Consider the following 20657-nt stretch of genomic DNA (forward strand, 5'->3'; position numbering starts at 1 on the left):
GACCTGTTGACCTCATTCGTGGACATTTTTTTGTGCCATCTAGTGGTAGTATGAGCACAATACAATAATCCATGTAAAAACAAGATGGCAGCCATCTCTGCCAAGTCAGTCCGCAGCCAATCCCAATACAAAAGTGGACAAGGGCCAAAACCTGATCACATTTTATGGCTGAAACTTGTTTATTTATGATTAATAATGTTTGTAGTTTGATATTACAACAAATTTGAATTGAAATTTTAGCAACAGTAAGAAGCTACAACACCTTTAATTAGGAAGTACTCATTTGAAGCCATTGGGACTTTATTGTCATCTTGTTCGAGGACATTGGCACTTAATTATCGTTGACAATGTTGAGTTTTTTATACTTAATTAGTCCTACTGATCACAACATCCACCCATCAATGAATCTGCAACTTTTAGCCACACAGAGCTAGTTAGCTAGCTAGCAACAGTATGCAACGTCACTGTGTCTTTGTTTCCCTAAATACCATGATTAAGGGCCACGGGCTGGAATGAATTCCCTTCAGGAAAGTGGTATCTGTGACAGCTCCAGATTATACACAAGGCATTTCACAGCGGCCCACTTCAACCATCAACATTACATGGAGCATACCATGGACTTCCTCGGTTTCTCCCTGACAGATACCACTATCCCATCAGCTAACACTGTCAAGCATTAATGTCATGACATACCACTTTTCAACAACTAAACCTTTGTTTCACTTCTGAAACAATGTGTCTGAGGTCTAATTCATTCACTTAAAAATCAAATTCATTCATTCATTTATCTCTCCCTCTTCCTCCTCCTGATCTAACACTCTAACACACTGAGGTGTGTGTGGAGCCAGCAGTCCGCTGTAGTTCTGTATCACGCTAAACTCTACCCGCCCATTTTTAGCAGTACAAATGCGATGGATCTGATTTAAATCCCTCTTGTAACTGTACACCAGTCAAATATTCTGTTTCACTGGGAAACATGTCACAGTACAGAAGCTCAAGACGCTCTAACTTCTGTTTCACTTGGACTTTAATGTTCCATATCTGCTGGCTGTTTGAGAACAAGCTTGTCATATCAGCTTAAAAGCTATGTGTCAATATTGTGTGTGTGTATTGTGTGGTTTCCACTTCCACCAAGTGGCAAAAAAATTATTTTTGGTCACATGTTGTAAGTAAGTTTATATACTGTAAGTTTATGCTAGATCATGGTGGTAACGGTTGATGTAGGAGAGCTTAATATGACAACTAATAATACAAATAATGAGGATAATAATTTTATTATTATAACATTGCATTGTCGGGAAACAATCAGACACACAATATATTTCCCAGCTGATCAAATTATTTCTTAAAAAAACTGAAACCTATGCAAGTAGTTGGATGGCGGCTGTGTAATTTAGCCATATTGGCTTTAAATTAATTTGAAATGAGCTACAAAATGATGGCTGGGATTTTAGTTACTCCCCCCTCCCCTCCCCGCCGGCTCCTTTGCCTCTCCTTCTCCTTCCTCACGCTCTCTTTTCTCTGTGATAACAATCAGCAAATATGAAAAGTAAATTCTGGAGGAAATGTTGGCAAATGGGTTTTGGGTAGATTGTGCATGAATATTTAATTTAGTCATAAAGTAGGGGTTTAGTACATTAATGGCTTTTCCACTGCTGTCACTCCATTTGACCCCCCCCCCCCCCCCTTTCCTCCCCTTCCCACCCAGATTAGGATGGTGGCTCAGTCCGCTGATTGGTTCTGTTAATGACCATATTTATACTGATTAGAACATTATAGATTTCTTTAGGAGGGGGTGGGGGTTGTCAGACTCATATTAGAAGACTATTTATTAAATAAGAAAATGCTTTTTTTCGTGATATTCCAAAGAAACTAATAGAATCTACTAACCAGAGAATCTGATAAAGACATTTATAGAGAAACTAAGCAGTTTGTCTTTTAGTCAGAATATCAATTTTACATTGTTTTGGAGTCTTTGCAAAATTGCATCTTCCCACTTATGGAGCTAAAGATCGAACTTTATCTGGATCTGTGCTCATAAAACATCCAAAAATAGAAGTGCAGAAGCGGGCTGCCTAGTCAGGTTACATGCCTAGAAAAATAAAACTAAATTATGTTCTCATATAACACTGTAGCTATTTTAAGACAATGCAGGACTCCAGTCTCTTTGGTCTGTATCAGTATTGTTTACTGTTCTGCTGGCTGCAGAGCCCCAGAGTCCATGCTGGCTGGCTGGACTACGGTGACAGCTGGAGTGGCCGTCACCTCTGGCTCCCAACTGCTTCCTTGTTTTCTGACCTAATAACACTTCAACTGGCAGGTCCAGTCTAGATTCACCTGTGGTAAACATCTGTGTACCTGAGCCAGAGAGATTTCTTTTTGCAAATAATGATTTAACCTTCTTGGAGTTCTATACAAATGTGGCCTACTGCATCAGGTCAGTCCAATTAGTATCTGTTAGGGTGCTTTCAGACCTAGAGTTGTCTTGCTTTGGTCTGAATCAGGGACTAATTTTGTTTCAAAGTTGCACAATTGCCTAGAGTTGGTTCATGTTCTCATGGCAGCATTTACAAGTGGACCAGATAAAATGCCTTGCATGAGAAAGCTGCTCTTGATTGGTCAGAATTTCCACGGGACACGGTGTCCCAGAGCTTCAACAGCCAACGCGCCCAGGGTAACTTTCACATTTTATGTGGACGTGGAAACTAAACGCCAATATGTGACGAGTTCAGAGTGAGAATGTGTTGGCACTGGATGTGCTGAATGTGCATATTAAGGCAGTACAGGAGGAGGCCCACATTAATAAACCTCCAGGACTGTAACATGCTCATGTTTAACACAAAAAAGTGTCATGTGACTGCAGTTGGTTCGGATCGAGGTCGGAGCACGTTCTCACCACAAATGAACCGCACCAGAGTTCGTTTGTAACCGGACCGAGACCACCTCGGACCACCAGGTCTCAGTCCGGTTGTTTTAGTGCGCAACTGAGTGTGATTGCTGTGGTCACACCTGCCCAAACAACCCGCACTAAGGGGGCAAATGAACTTGAGTTTGATTGAACCAAACCAAACAGGGCAGGTGTGAAAGCGCCCTTAAGATGACAGCCATGAAGAAGTATCATTTTGTGGCATTCAAATATCAAAACATACTGACATTGTCCTGTGTAAAGGTGAACCCCACAAATCAATCATTTTACCAATAATAAACACAGTGTTGTTGGTTTAATCTGCTACAGTGGGTGTTTTGTCATTATGGTAGTGAGAGGGCAGTGGCCAGCCGCTCTGAGGCAGGGCTGGCTTCAACCAGGGTGTGATCCCTCAGCTCTTGGCTGTGTTTGATAAAGATTAATTCAATCCTATTTTCTGCCCTGAAATGCTTTTGCTAATGTAATTCTCTCTGTGTCAGATCCCCCCCCCCCCCCACACACACACACACACACCACACCACACCCCCACTCTCTCTCCCTCTTTGTGTGTGTGTGTGTGTGTGTGTGTGTGTGTGTGTGTGTGTCGGTCCGTCTCTTTCTCCCTCCTAAGGAACACTAAGCACCTTATCCATGTTAAGGACTAACAAAAGCAGCGGGAAGAGAGAGCAGTGGTAGTGTGTTGTAATGCTCCACCATAGATTCATTATCTGTGTATAAGTACTGGCAGGCTGAACAGTGCTCACACTCTTCTGTTTGTTACAGAGTGTTTGTGTGTGTGTGTGTGTGTGTGTGTGTGTGTGTGTGTGTGTGTGTCAGGATTTTGGAAATAGATTTGAAATGCTGTCAGGTTTAGAAGTTCTCACAGTGGTGAGTGAACATATACGTGTGTGTCTTCCTGATTCCATACATCTGCGGTGCTTTATATTCACACCATAATACAAACTGAGAAATGATTTTTCACATGATGCTATGGTAGTCAGTCTCCTCTAGTTTCACTTGCAGAGAACTGGAGAGCCAGTAGAGGGTGCTACACTATCCAAGAGATAATTAAATTAACCTCTTCCAGTTCTAAAAATTTGGACAGGACAGATCTGCATTTGCTTTTATTCTACACCATTTACTAGAAGTATACTGCCCAATTTATGTTGCGTACAGTATCACAAGGCACAAGATATGCAAAAAGCAGATGTACTAATCAGGGATTCTTTTATGTTAGTTACTGCTGTACAGACAGAGCAGGATTTGCTAAAGAAATCTAAATGTAACGTGATATAATGTTTTCTGGTGTAGTTAAGGGAGTGATAGCGGCTGACAGTAGCTGTTCTAATCAAGGCTTTCCCTCTATACAGCAGTGCTGAGGAGAACTAGATGTGTAAATGTTTCTCTGATTTTATTGATTCCTGCTGCAGCTCCATATCTGACTGATTGTAGAGGGTCAGTAGCCTCCACAGGTGGTAGCAGCAGAGTGTGTGTGCGTGCGTGCGTGTGTAGAGAGAGTTGGAGGTTGGGAGTGGAGGCCATGTGCGTGTAAATCTTTGTGTAAGTGAGTGTATGTGTAGCGGTGGACTATGTGATCTCAGCTTGCTCTCTTGTTGCTCCGTGTCTCATGTTGTCACAGTGACCTCTACTGCTTACATGGTCACCCACCCCAGCATCCATACCTCCTCCATCACACACACATAGGGCACTAGAGCCATATCTTTACAGGCAACCCGCAGCCTGTACTGTGCTGGTGTACATTTACTCAAAGCAAAATCAGCAAAGAAACGTATCTAACACCCAGATACTAAAATGTTAGTGGAGCATCTTCCTACTAAGGAAGCATCTTGTTGAAATGACCTTCCCTCAGTCACAGCACAAGCATCATTATTATTTTTCAGTACTTCACTGAAGACTCAGCTCTCCAAAAAGCCCCTCACACCACCTTTTCTGCAGTGTGTCGGCAACACATGGTTCTCATCGACACACAATAATTTACAAAAAAAAAATTCTACTCAGTAAAACATTTAAATACATTGAAAAACAAAGCATACATTATATTTAACTTTAGATTAAATAAACCTAAAAAAAAAATCATTTTATCTTTTATTTTTTCTATTATCATTATGTTCTATAAAACAACTTTAAAGGGGCACTCCAGTGATTTTATATTTTGTATTTCAATGTTAGTTTACTAGGACCTAGAGTCCACTGTGTTTTTGGAGCTTGACCCATACAAGGGACTAAATGTCAGGATATCCTTGCCTTGGCCGCCTGGACTTTGATCACGTTATTTTATTTTGTTGTTGTTGTTGTTGTTGTTTTCAAATTTTATGGATATGCAATACAATAGCAGAGGGAAAAACTTATATTCAGCGGGAAACACACAAACACCACACCCTGTCACAACCTAAAAAGTAGGGATGCTTGATTATGGCAAAAATCATAGTCACAGTTATTTTGGAAACATCATGCACTTATTGAAATAATTTTTAAAAAGTATTTCCAACAGTGGGTTTTCTATAACTTTAGCTATCATTTAATTGAAAAAAAATTAAAAAGAGAAATGTCAAAAGTAAAATAAATTAAAAAATAAATTAAAAAATATATACATGGCGCAAGAGGAGAGCAGTCAACTGTAATGACTGAGCAGTGTGCGAGAGAATGAAACATATTGAAATTTCGTTTCTAACTTTTCCCCCTGATGTTCTGAATAAGTTGCTAAATTCTTTGCTAGTCACCTCATAGTAATGAAGTCAGTAAGGGGTCTGAAAAGTTGCTAAATTTAGCAGGAGCGCACTGCTGTAAAGAAAAGGGATGCGCTTGATTAATATGACAAAACAAGAGCATCACTGCGAAACAGAATGTGGCACAATAATTGTTTTATCTTGATTATCTTGTTTTCATAATTATTTGAAGCCAAAATCATAACTGAAAATAGATTTAAATGAGTTGCCCAGACCTGCTTGAAAGTTATTTTCCTTCTTACCTTTAAGCCAAACTTTATTTTTTTAGATGACAGACAAATTGTCAAAGCACTGTTAACCTTCTTTACTCTCCTACAGTGTTGGTGAATGTATATTCCAGTGTTGCGCCCAGTGGACTCCTCTCCACTCATATTGTATATTATGAATCAGTAAGTCAGTCTGAGTAAGAGCATCTGCTAAATACTGAAATAAGTGTTTAGTAGCCTATCAGAGAGTCCCACTCCAGGCAGCACTGTATGTGAGGAGAGAAGGACTCTGAGTAGCTGAGAGTCTCTTTGCTTATCCCTCTCAGCAACTGGTTAGTATGGTGCTTGAATATTAATGAAGTCTGTTCCTAAAAGCTGGCTTTGACTGTGACCTAGCCACACACACACACACACACACACACACACACACACACACACACACACACACACACACACGAACACGAACACAGACCCTTCATCCCTTCCTAGGATGTGAAGATCTTCTTTCCTGAGGGACTGGTAGATGAGGAGGGCTGAGGTGTTGATTACTGCAGTGCTCAACAGTCAAGTGTGTGTGTCTTGTAAGTGTGTGTGTGTGTGTGGGGAGGCAGCAGGTTAAAGAGAGGGGCAGCCAGCTAGCGCCTCCTCTAGACTCCTTCTCAGCTGCTGGAGACATCAAGTGTAAAATTGCAGACTCTTTCAAACACACTCCATCAAAACCCATGAGGTCACACTTACACGCACACACACTCACACGCAGTGTTGAGGAAACCGCTTTGAAAATATAGTTGTACCCGCTTGGAGATTCTTCATGTTGGATGTTGAGCTACACCGAGACTAACCTTACTAGAAGTACAGTTTTGTTACTCTGAAGAAGTATCTCAGACTTCTTTGTAAAAAATGTTGACACAAGAATTACTGAGTCAAATGTTACAAAGAGAAATGCAAGTGAAGACTGATGATCATTTAATCACATTTCTTTAACTTCCTTCTCTCTTTTTCTTCCAGCAACAACGACGTCTAGACCTGCTAACCATCACCAACCCTGGTAAGTCCCTCAAATCTTTACTTTCTCCCTCCATCCACCTCTCTGCTCTAACACCACTCCACCACTGATGTAAAGCTGCTCTGTGATGCTCCCACAGGAAGCTCAGCATCCGTGTTCTTCATTGTTTTTCATGTGGTATGATATGGATTTGACAGAAACATGCCAGTATGGCACCCAGTGTATTTCCCTCTAACCCACTTTGAGACGCTAAAAGGGTTACAAGCTGTTTTCTGGACGCTGCTTTCCTACACAAACACATAACTTCACAGTTGGGTGGAGGGACGAGGGCAGATAACAGAGTGCTTGTGTTGTGGAGAAAACCCTGAAGCGGAAGCACTGCTGATTTGATGGCTGCTGGTCAGTTACTTGAGCTGTGTGAAGGGGTGCTGTCTTATGATGCGATGCATTACATGTCAAAGAACTGTTGCCTTGAAGCTCATAATGTTGGATAATATAGAGCCCAGGAATTAAGTTGTAGTCACACAAGTCATTAGGGCAAATGCCTCCAAGCGTACTGTGTGCGTGGTGGAAATTTATTTACAAAGCACTGAACATAAAATGAGCACAAAACTGAAGACTTAAAGTAAAATATTTTGTAGGTAAACAGGACTCCCTCTGCACAGCCGGTGTTGAGGATCAGGTGCTGGTCGGCCGCAGGAACATCTCAGATAAAATCATGAACATAAACCACCACACACTAAATTACATTACTGTGATTTTATTAAGAGCAAACAACACGTTTCGCCCATGGCTTCTTCAAGTTCGCTCAGCAGAATCACATGAGCACTCACAGGTGTGCTAAATATACATGGGTCACATGACTTTTTATCACAGTTATTTTACCCTTCTTTTTCAATATTTTTTCTTTCAAACAAAGCAAGATTCATAAAGACTACAAGAGATACAAGAATAATATGTGATTTAACTTCATCTCCGTATGTAAATGACTGAGACAGAGATTTTACAAATAAAGAAAGACTGCAGGTCCTACTTCTGTAAAATATTCTTCTAAAATAATTTGCACCTAGAAAAGAAACACACATACCTTATCACAGAACGATTTGCAGTTGTACAATTTTATATCATTTCACAGACAAAGAAACCCTCTGTGACTAGAACCTCAATCTATGCAATTATAATATGCCATGTCTGCTACATCAACCCAGTCTCACTCTGAACCTGTCTAATACTGGTGTTTGGTCTGTGGCTTGTTGGTGTCAGACACTAATGCACAGAGGCACCCTTAAGCAACAGTATGGCTGCCCTGGGAGGCAGCATTTGTTGATTCTCCAGGCAAGTACTATAGTATTAAGAGTGAGAAAGTCAGGAGAGTTTCTTTTATTTCTAAACCTAAGCATGTCCTTATGTTGTCTAAACTTAAGGAAGTAAACCTGAAAATGTTGTTGTTTTTTACCAATGTCCTAAGTTTGGAGCCACTGTGGCTCAGAGGTAGAGCGGGTCGTCCATTAATCGGAAGGTGGCTGTTCAAAGGTTGAAAGCAAATGTATGTAATCCTAATGATCGTAAATTGACATTCCATCCCTGAACGTCAAAAACTGATGCACAAGGGGTCCTTAGCGCATCATGTTTTGATGTAACAGGACACTGTCCAAGTGTCAATATTTGGCAAAGTAAAAGTGAGAATGTGTCGTCTACATCTGATGACCCTGAAGTGTTCATGTGCCAAAATCTGGGCTCACACAGGACTGGCCAACACACATGCTCTGGAGTACGGTTGCAAGAGTGAGATTTTCACAGTACGATAATCTTCTCAAAAAGTATCGCATATTATTTTTTCTGTTGTTGTGAAAATGTGTCATAACATTTATTTTCCAAATAACAAGATACTTCACAATAATAGCCAATGACATACCTGCTTATTACATTATAACAAGAAACTGAACTATTTATAACAACTTATCCAGTCAGTCATTACGAGTTTTTACACTGTTTTACACTGAAAAAGATCCAGTGAATTCTCATAGTAGGTTATATATATGTTTTTCAAGATCTTGCCCAGTAGTGTTTTTTTTTTTGTTTGTTTGTTTTTTACGTGGGAAAAGTAAAGAGGTTTAAGTCCAGGAGTGCACCTCTAACTTAAGTATGGGGGTTTCACAGTATGACAATACCTGTATTGCCCAATTATCATCATTATTATCAGTTACAGTGACACCTAAAGGAGTGATAGCAGAAGGCTCTCATAACACTTCTGATAAAGCCGTCAAGTTACAACACTCCAAGTTCTTCTTCTGGGATGGATTACATTTGTTCTAATGACACTAGTTATTAAACCATGTTGATTGAGACATTCAAACCACTGAATGTGTTTGTTTTGATCTAATTAGATTACTAGTTTAAGTTTCTCATTACACTCTTATTATGTGGCAGCGTCTGTGTGACACCTGATCACAGTCTGTGTGCGTGACTGAGTAACTGTGTGACTGCATGTAAGTGCATGTATGTATGGCTCTTCAACATACATGAATTATTACAACCTAAGTCAAGATTTTTCTTTTTCTTAAGTGTTTTTTTATCCCTCTTTAGGCGTGAAAAAGTTTTTCACATGTCCACACGGGTGGACAGCATGCATTTAAGTTTTCAACTGAAGAAATACCAACCAATTTAAAAATTTATTTCTATCATGTGAAACTATAACAACATATTTTTAACGCTGTCAAACCAGTGTGTTCATATATTTTAACAATTTCTAATACAATAACATGCAAAAGCGTTGAACTTTGCTCCTGACTCCTCAGCTTCTCCCCTCTCTTTCTACTCCTCCCTCACCCAAATCCCCCTGTTGAACTATATAATTTTTTCAATGATCATTTTCTGCAAAATATTGTGAAAATATTGTTTCTGTTACAAAAACTGTAAATTAAATTCTAATGACTTATATTAATTGATTTGCAGCCACTGCAGATGAAGTATTTTCAAGAACAACAAAGCTGCAGTAATAATATTAATGGTAGTTGAAATGTAGTCAGCGATGCATGACGCCCAGTTTAGTGGACAGATATTTAATTGTAATTTCCTCACAACATAAAATTAATACTTGAAAGAATTACCAACCGTATTACTTCTTAGAAGTTACATAATTTTTCCAGATTTGATCTACCTGCCAGGGTCTCCTGTTTATCAATCAATCAATCAATTTTATTTATAAAGCCCAATATCATAAATCACAATTTGCCTCACAGGGCTTTACAGCATACAACATCCCTCTGTCCTTAGGACCCTTGCAGCGGATAAGGAAAAACTCCCCCCAAAAAATCCCTTTAACGAGGAAAACCTCAGGAAGAGCAACTGAGGAGAGATCCCTCTTCCCATTATAGAAGGATTGGCAAGATGTTCTTGAACTGCACAACACTTCTTGCATTTCGTTGGCCATCTTGCTTTTGAAAGATTTGTGTTGCACTGACAACACCTGGCCAGTGGGTGGCAGTGTGTGGCATGACCCACTAGGGTCCACCGTAGTGACTTAAATGCAACTACAGCATCAAAACCCACAAGAAAATGTCTTTTTAAATAGCTGTCCACTGCAGTGACCACTATATATGAAAGGGTTAAGTGAAGTGTGTGTTGTTAAGTAGGATGTAGTTTTGACTTAACCATGCATGTTAACACATGTTACTTGTGTGTGTTTACAAAGTGTTTTCACATATAAATGTTATGACACGTTTGCATATGCTCCTGAAACCCTCTGGTGTACATGTCTGAAACTCTTTCATACACACAACTGAAATGCCTCATGCTAACCCAAATATATACATATTTATAAGTCTCTCATTATTGAAACAATGTCGTAAACATGTCCTATAATTTGTTGGCAGTCAGCTGCAATTCTCTATGCACTTCCAAAATATTTTCATATGCAGAATGTGATCCCTCTTGCAGGACACAATGTTGAGACACCCATGCACGACAGAAACAGCATTCCAATAAAAAAATATATATACAGTATCAAAAATACTGTTTACTGTTTCAGACAGACTTAGCATTGTTTTTGTAAGAGGAAGCATTTTAAATGTAGTTGCATGTAAAGAACTTAAAAGAAACACTTTATCTTTATGAGCCTAGTTTGTGTACTTTCTGTTCAGTGTTTGATGTCTGTTAGAGAATCTCACAGAATTTTCAGTCTGCATGTGAGAGGGAAAATATGTGCACTGTTTGAAAGTAGTTTGAACCGCATCCAACGCACACCTCAAACTCGTAACATGCAGTTAGTCAGACGCGCATATGGTGCTCCAAGTTTGATTGGATGTGGAAACATGTCACAAAGTAGCTGCACTTTTTCGAAATCTCTGCCAGTCTCTGACTGTAGAGGCAGCTGCAAGTGCAAGGGATCTGCTGAGATGGAAAGCGAGGAGAAAATCGAAAAACGGGGGAGGAGAAACAGATGGGGACGGCGAGGAGGATACAGAGACCCATATGTCTAAAGTATCTGGATGATCTAATATGCTTTGATTAGAATAATGCTTATGTGAGGCTCGTGGAGACCGGGTTAATTTAGCAGGTTTATGTTGCAGCTGTTCCTCAGGCCCTGGGCGGAGGCAAGACTCGCCTCTGGACTTCATAGTTTGACAGAGGGCAACCAGAGAGACAGGAAGCACTGGGAATAAGGGGCAGAATGTGAGAAAGACTGTATAGCATATAACATATATAACATGTATACAACCACTAGTTTGAACCAAAGTGACCTCAGGAAGTTTAATTTTATGAGGTGTGTTCATGATTGATTTGTGAGGAGCTGTCTACGAATGTATTTTGTGGTTTTGATGTTAGAAATCTAACTATTTAAATGATAAATTATGTCAGGTGTTGACCAGGGGAAGATTAGCTGATTGCCATCCTTTAAATAAACAAATAAACAAAAGAGTCCTGTTTACAGACGTGGCTTTTCAGACCAATCTGAACACATTCGAGCTGTGGAGCAGGTTTTTCGTTAAGGACAACAGGACACCCTCAGTCCTGCCATGTCTCCAGTGCCCTCTCTGATCATTATGAGTGTAGCATTGTGTTGCTATCACCATCTCTCATGTTTTAGGCATTTGATTTGATTTGTTTGTTCAAGTAGAGCAGAGGGTATTTTCTGCAATTCTTTGAGGTTGGTAAAATCCAGTCAGGCTGTCAAATGTGATGTAGAATGGACTTTTGTCAGCCTCTCTCATAAAAATGCTCCATATCTGTTTTGGTAATTGCACCACGCACTAGGCTGCTTGTGATACTAAAACTGGAAGTTGCTCAAAAAACGCTGGTAAATTTCTCACAAACTATCCACCTAATTCAAACTCTGAATAATCAGAAGAATAGGCCACTGAGTTTTAGAATCATGTTCTGTTTTACATCTATAACACATTATTTAAAAATATAATATGTAACTTTTTTGCATTAAAGTGTCTTAAAACTAGTGTTATATATTTTGTTGATTTGTATACTTACATTATCCCAAATGTTTCCAACGATGCTCAAACCCAGAGAAATCTGTGATTTTAATCAAGGACATGGTCAGTCTGTTAGTGCCGTTAGATACCATTTGTCAGGCTGTCTGCCAGAAGCTGGCATAAATAGACTTTTTATATAGTTTTAAGCCACATTTTTATGATACACTTTTTAGATCTTGGTCATTTTTAACTATATATATTTAATCAGATGAAGGATTTTAGTCGTATCATGTCTGGATCTTACATTTAAGAGAAGCAAGCTGAGCAAAGGGTGGTAGCTCGGCTCCAGCCCCTGCTGCACCAAACTGCATCAGAGAAACACTGATTTGTAGCATGATACAGGTTAAGTCATGGTGTTTACCAGTTTAAATCACAAGGTTTGTTTGTTTTGGAGAGGAAGAGACCTCTGCGGATGATTCGGCTTCCTGTAAGAACCTCCTGAATGTCTGGGGCTGGTTGCACAAAACACCTTAAGTTTGTTCCTTAAGTTTGAAATACCTTGTCAATAACTGACTGAAATCATCCCATTGCATAAAACCACAGAGCAATCATTAATTGTAAAGGTACTAGAGGAGTGCAGCTTTGCAAAGGTGAGTGCTCCAACTCCAGGTGGTCACAATCATAAATTGACTTGACTTAGTCACAAAACACTCGGGAAGCCATTTCTTTTCCTCATTCATCTCCATAAACTCAGCCGTGTTGGAGTCAGCAGTACTTTGTGTTTTTTCCTTACTTTGGTTTGTAAGGTCCAACAAACTGTAAGCAATTCCTCAAGTACAAGACCAAGACAATGAGAAACACTTCAATCGTTGAGTAAACATTTTAAGGAAACCTAAAGGAGAAAACTTAATGTTTTGTACAACCGATTTTATCTCAAGGAAACCTTAGCTCTTAACTTTAAGGAAAGTCTTAAGTTAAGGTGCTTTGTGCAACTGGCCTCTGGATCTTAAGTTATCAGAGAAAAAAGGTGAGCACACATTAGCAGGTGCTGAGCTAGCAGCCCCTCGCCAATGAGCCGAACAGCATCAGAGAAACACAGATTCGTAACATAAAACTGGTTTTATCAGTGTTTTTAGTGGTTTAAATCATTTGGTCTGTTTGTTTTGAAGAGGAAGAGACCCCTGCGAGACCCCTGAGAGACCCCTGAGAGACCCCTGGCAGCAAAATATTACGTATTGTTTATTTAAATGTTTGTTAATGATCTTCAGGACCCTTCAGATACAGCAGGGTACATCATCATGCAAGCCTGGACTCTTTCTTTTCCACCACAGCAATTGCTCGTCTTTTGTTGTGCTGCGCAAAGTGAACAGTCACAGGAAGTCCTTCTCTTCCATTTAAGCTCCCACCACCTTCGAGGTCTCTGCACGGCTTCATTATATTGTAGAAATTGAATGCAAAAACAATCAACTTTAACTAAAACTTTAAGCAACCAGAAAAGGGAAAAGTAAAGGAATCTGAGTGCTTAACAATGCCACTGTACTCACCAAGGTTATTGTAATTTTGCCTTCTATTCTTTGTTGGTTAGTCTTTATACTGCGACAAACTTTAGCACTCTGTGGTGTCTTAAATGAGGTAAAATGGCTCAACAACCTAATAAATACTGAGAATTTTTCTGTGGCTACAAAGTTTTACTCCGGTGAAAACAAAAATGACACGGTTACAGTCACCATCATAATACATCTTAAATTTTTTGCATGTCCTCTTTGAATGAGCTTACAGTATATTCCAGTAGAACTTCCCCCTTCAGGGTTTAGGCTACACTCGTGGAGGGGCCCCAGATAGACTGAAATAGCTTTCAATTACTTCTCACTGAAAGGTTTTTTCCTCTGACCAGTGTAGAGCTCAGTGTGCTGTGTAAATTATTGCAGGTCATTTATTCAGGCTGTTGTTACGTGTGGCCTTGAAGGGAAGTCTATTATATTCTTAACTTGGCAGACATATTTTATCCTGCCCTGCTGCTTATTACTATTCACAGTGGGTGAGCGGACACACACACGCACACACACACACACGCATGCACGCACACATTGAACACGGTGAAGGTTATTATGATGGCTGTATGAAGAGCAGGTGAGGCTTTCAGATGAATGACTCTGATAGGGAAACACAGGCAGGACACCCTCTCCTTCTCCCCGCAGATTAAAGGAGTTTCCGCTCCTTCGCTCCCTTTCTCCTTGTCACCCTCTTGCGCGCCTCTCTTTCTCGCTGCTGTTGGCACTTCTGCCTCTGCTCGTTTGACTTAGCGTCTCTCGTTATCTCCTGTTATTTATTAGTGATCTTACATTATCGCGTCCCCTTTGTTTGTGCCCTCTCTGTGTTTGTGTATTCCCTCCTTTCTTTATCCTTTCACCTCTCGTCATCTCGTCTCCATAGCATGGACAGCAGGAGGAATCACAGGGTGTGAACAAACTAATGGGCTCAAGTGGCTTCATAACGTGCTGTGTGTGCGAGAGAGAGAAAGAGGTTTGATGAGGATTCTGCCCCCGCTGCTCTGTTGGCCTCTGTCTCTAGTGGCGTTCATTAGCTGCTCACACTTACACATGTGTTCCCGCACATGTAATTGAGTGCATATATACTCTACATATGGCTCTGATATATATGCACACAGTGAAGAACAAAACACACACACGGTGTCTCTTTACTCTGTCTTCCTCATCTCACACACACATGCTCACTCACTCCCACACACAGACCCACTCAAACCTCACTCGGCCCTCTTTAATTGGACACTTGAGCAGCGCACGGCTGCATCTGGCTCCTGTTGAACACAGCCTGACATTTCAGACTGCTGACCTTTCCAGCCCCGCCACAACTAAATAATGATTAGTCCTGGCAACTGTTCCACCACAGCAGCAGCCAGGTAGACACACACACACACTCATGCATACGAGCAGGTACACATACCACACACACAGGTGCAGGCAGCACAAAACAAAACAACAAAAACACCTGCATGGAAGGCTTTGTCTTTTCACAGTGAGAAAATGGGGTGCAGACATTGATTCGAGAGGCCATTGTCATTCTTTTGGTTTATCGATTAGATTGTCCTTTTCCATATCTGCAGTCAGCAACCAATAATGTGTTGTTCTAAATTAACTCTGCTTGCCTCTGTTTAGTTTCTGCTTTCCCCTTTATGCGCTCTCAGCATTACAGTGGAAAAAAGGTCAATCATATTCATGAGATCTGGGCAGATTTGAGAGGATGGTTGTGTGTGAGTGAGTGAGTGTGTGTTTGTGTACTTGTGCACACACTTTTAGGTTTGTGCACAGATGCATGCAGCTCGTGTGTGCGCCTGTGTGTGTGTGCGTCTAAAGCAATGAAGTAGCGTGGAGATAATAGGCAGTTCTCAGATCTCTCCTCTCACTTTCTTCTTTTTCACTCCATCACTTCTCTTTGTATCTCCATTTCCCTGCTGTTTCTGTCAGAACAGAATAGAAATGCTCTTTATTAGCGCCCCTCTCTCTACAGATAGTCTTTGTGTTTCCTGCTTTGCTCTCTCCAGACAAAACCACTGTACATATCTGTGAGGTCAGAGGTCACGTTTTGCACGGCCAGCTGCTCGCATTCAAATGCTGAGTCTGAATCTTTTCATTCCACACAGGTCTGGTCTGGAAATTGAAGTATGTAAATCCAGCATGTGAGTTGCGGGAGTATACGTACAAGATTATTAAGTATGGAGCCGATGGTCACAACTGTAATTATTTCAGCCTTATCGTTGCCATGGAAACAACCTGGTCAGGGCATATGTTAAATAAAATCAGACATCAAAGCAGGAAAAACAGCAGCTCATGTTGCTAAATTTAAGTTTTGATGCATCGTTTGAAAAAATGGCTGGATGTTTTTGATCATATAGAGGAGTATTCAGAGGATACACTGAGTGCACAAATCAAACATAGCTAAAATTTTACAGGCTTAAATAGCTTACCAAAATCACCATTCTTACAAGTGTTTGAATATGCAAGCAAATTTTTGGTGGTAGTTGTTACAGTAAGATTATTCACTGTCACAAGTGCATTTATTTTACACACCACAGCATGGGTAGATTATGAGACAATGGGCCCCTGGGCACAGCTATGCAGAGGGCCCCAAAACCTCTCCTACAGAGGTGCAAGACAGACTCAGATTGCACCTACTTATTGGCCACACATCTGTATTGGCCGATATCCACTGCCATCTACCATAAGCCTATCGTCAGGACTCGAGATTAATAGAGTCCGTTGTCCCAGGGACATAAGAAAACATGTTTAGGACAAACAGATCTTCCTCGGGACGCCTTTGGGACAAAAGACCCAGTAAACTCACTATCAACGTGTCAGGGGATGCACCCCACTGTTTCCTTGCTAATGCTACATTGTGAACAGCATGTGTTGACATTGGCAACAGGAGAGCTAACGTTAGCCGTTAGCCATTAGCAGCCAATGCTGACAGAGGTTACATGAAGTTACATTATGAGGCGTTCAAGCTCTATTCAGCAAAAATTAGTAGTAGGCAAAGGTCAGTTATAAAGTTGTCAAGATGTGTTCAAATGTAATCCTGTAAAATTCAGTGTTTGTGAGAAATGTGAATAAATATAGTTGTTTGAAGGAGAAATTTGTTGATGTTTCCCTAGCATTATGAAATAGATTTTAAAGAGGAAATCGTGACATATTAAATATAATAACAATATAATTTTTCCGTGTGAAAAATTTAAAGGTTGGTTCATAAATTTGTTTGATTGAATTTGTACTCATTCAAAGGTAATGTAATGATGTGCTAAATAACTTTAAAACTGCTCAGTTATTTTTTATAGTGTAGACTTCTTTGTGTCGCTGGCCCAAAAGAAGGAATAAATAACAACAATAATAAGATAAACAACAATGTAAAAACATCTATGTAAGTATCGGCTATTGGCCAAATAATTATTTTGAACATTGGTATTGACCCAGAATGTCACAGTTATTTAGCCTCTTTTTGTGTTTGTTTTGCATGTTTGTATTTGTTTCTCATTCCTTTGTGGTCCTTTGAGTCTCTTTGTAGTTGCTTTGCATCTTCTTGTGTTCATTTTGAGTCTCTTTGTAGTCATGTTGTGTTTCTCTGTGGTCATTATGTGTCTCTCTGTGTCTCTTTACAGCTGTTTTGCATGTCTTTATAATTTTTTTGTTGACAAGTTGTGTCTACATGTAGCTGTTTAATGTGTCTCTGTGGTCATTTTGAGTCTCTTTCTGCTCCGCATGTTAATTTGAGTAAGATTTTGCAGGTGAAGGCCAGGTGGGCCCCTGACACTGTGGGCCCCGGGCCTGTGCCCAATAGGCCCATCTATTAATCCTTGAACGCACCACCATAGCTGATACCCAGATCTAGTAGTCAGTGATTACATACATATGATAAATTTGAAGGAATCTGCAGTGTGCTGGAGAAATCCCTCGCTGTGCAGCAAATGTGTTATCAGCTACAATATGACCTACAAATCTAGATAAACAGCCGTGATTTGGAGGTTAAGTCATTACTTTGTCTTCTTAATCTTTAACTTGTACTACAACTGACGAATTAACAAGTGAGAGAAATGTATCGTCCATTTCACTCTTCCACCAATACAGTACACATGAAAATGAGGTTTCTTACCAGGATGGCAATTACAGTTACTCAAATTGCCAGGAGGGGCAACAGTTAATAAAACAAACACGCCATTAGGAAAAAAACATGGAAATTGGTTTTAGCTGTTGATAGCCAATTATTACAGAAAGCTCAGCCATCAGCAACAAGTTATTTGTCTACCAAACTCATTATGGTCAGCTAAAACACGACAAGCACTAACCTCATAAAATGAAAAAAATAAGAGAAAATTGTTTGTAAAACTTAAAGGAAATAATCTTTTTAATTCTTACTTTTCATTATGCGCAGGGAGACTCCCATGAGCCTTTCTTTCTCTCTGAGGAAGCACCAGCATTAACAGTGGCTCTCTATTTGCATAACACGTGTCAGAATACTGGGATTACTTGGAAGAAAATTGTCTGCAGTGTGAACGTGGGGTTAACAGAGTTTTCTCTAATTTACACAATGCACCAGTCTGGCCTTCTCTCAGCCATTTAATAGCTTCCATTTCTTCAGATGAAAGTCTCCGGGCTGCCATCCAAACAATATAGTGATATATCATGTATTTATGTCTTTGTTGTGGTGGTGGTGCTGCTGTTGTTTTGAATATGATGTATTTTTCTTGGTCCTCTTGCAAATTGCATTCATGGAGCTCTGTCATATTGGTGTAGTAAGAGTTTCCCTGCCGCCTCTAACTCCTATAAAATGCTTGCTGCATGAAACACAGGGAGAATATTTAAAGTCTTTGTGGTGGTACCTTTACTGTTTGACTTTGAAGAAGACAGCTTTGTGTCAGAACATTAATCTTTTTTTATTCCTGCAGATAAATGAAAGTTAACCCCTCGTGCATACCGGTTTCTTTTTCTGTTCAACTGTACAGACTTTCATCAGCCGATCTTTATCTACTGGACCAATCCCCCTTTGAGTTACGCTGAAACCTACACTCATTCATTAAGCTCTCATTTCATCACCATTTACTTCCATCTTTCTATAACTACATATCTTAGAGGTGAGCAACAAAGATCTATTCGGCAGAGAGGCTGCAGTTCTGTGTGCACCAAGCTTTAGCATTGTTAGCCACGCTCACTGTATTTCTCTGAAATGCTAATTGTGACCTGTGTGACTCCTTTTGAAATAGAGAAAAGTGTTTAAACTCCATTTTCTTCTCCAATTGGTAACACTGCACCAGGCCTCTTTTAATTGTTGAAAATGAAAAAGCCAGTGGCAGCAGTAGGTCTATGTACAACAAACAGAAACTGGAGCTCTGCTGCTGTCGTTAATACTTTAAAGCAGCTACAAGGAGTTTTTAACTCACTGTGAAACCACTCAGTTTAATACTGATGCTTCTATATGACTTGCGTAAGCACATGAGACCATCATTGAGTAGACTGGTCATTTCTTTATAGTTATTCTTGATGCTCGTCCCCAGATCCGATTTTCCACAAAATCAGTCCAAACGCTATACGGCATGCAGACTGGAAGAGCCTATGTTTACATTCTCCCTGGTAAAGCTTTTGCAGCAAGTAGTACGTTAGCATATTAAAAGGAAGCAGGAGAAGATTTTTCTTTTTGTATTTTTGATGTTATAGCCTATTTTGTGGTTATTGCTGAACAACAAAAATCTAAAAGGGACAGGCTCAGAGGTAGAGTGGGTGGTCCACTAATCGTGGATCGGCGCTTCCATCCCTGGCTCCTCCAGTCTGCACGTTAAAGTATCCTTGAGCAAGATACTGAATCCCAAATTGCTGCTGATGGCTGTTCCATTGGTGTGTGAGTGTGTTAAAAACTGAGTAGCGGGGCGTCGGTGGATTAGTGGTAGAGCAGGCGCCCCATGTACAAGGCTGTTGCCGCAGCGGCAGCGGGTTCGAATCCAGCCTGTGGCCCTTTGCTGCATGTCATCCCCCCTTCTCTCTCTCCCCCTTCACACTTACCTGTCCTGCCAATTAAAGGCAAAATGCCCAAAAAATATCTTTTAAAAACAAAAAAAACACAAAACTGAGTAGCAGGTGGCACCTTGTGTGGTTGCCTCGGCCACCAGTGCGTGACTGTGTGTGTGAATGGGTGAATGTGACTCCTAGTGTAAAAAGCGCACTGAGTGGTCAGATGAATAGAAAGCCATACAAGCGTAGGTCCATTTACCATTTACATGAGTGAATGCAGGTGATTGAACATTGCTCAAGCAATATTGAATGTGGGCAGCGCCTGATGTGACCAACATGAAAAGCTAGCTTGCTAAACAATGCTAGCTAGCTTGGTTATAAATGCAGCCAAATATGATGTTGTTGGTTCATTTTCCATTTTCTCATGTTCTATGCCTGTCTCCTGACTCACTGCAGGCCAGGAAGAAGCTCTCCTGTGGGGGAGTTTGTATTTTTCATCTCCTATATCATAGAATATCAGCTTGTTAAACACGGCAACAATCAGTGTCTACTTTACTCATGTCTTTGCTATTGTTTAGGCTGCAAGTTTGCTGGTCAAAGTTAATTTGAACTCCAAGCAAATGTTTTATTCAGTCCTTCACTTGCACTGAATGGAAGTCAACAGGAGGCGAACATTTGCTAATGTTAATTTCACTCATGTGAGATCGTACCCTGATAGATCATGGACCAAACACAAGTCAACCTTAGTCAATCTTTCAACAGATGAGCTTTCAAAACCAATCCTGAACTGGTCCTCTTTCTCTGAGACAGGTATGTAAGATGTGTAGTTTATTTAAGAAATACATTGCCAGCTGTG

At 40.3% G+C, this 20657-nt stretch overlaps 1 protein-coding gene across 1 annotated transcript in view; it reads left to right on the forward strand.

The window, feature by feature from the left end:
- The window catches only part of agbl4 (AGBL carboxypeptidase 4), a 400933-nt gene that overhangs the window by 256878 nt on the left and 123398 nt on the right, over positions 1-20657 (forward strand). The window contains exon 6 of the mRNA XM_049587376.1: positions 6867-6906. Coding sequence (XP_049443333.1) covers positions 6867-6906 — 40 coding nt within the window. The remainder of the gene's footprint in view (positions 1-6866; positions 6907-20657) is intronic.

Source organism: Epinephelus fuscoguttatus, linkage group LG10 (assembly GCF_011397635.1).
Source record: "Epinephelus fuscoguttatus linkage group LG10, E.fuscoguttatus.final_Chr_v1".
NCBI lineage: Eukaryota > Metazoa > Chordata > Actinopteri > Perciformes > Serranidae > Epinephelus > Epinephelus fuscoguttatus.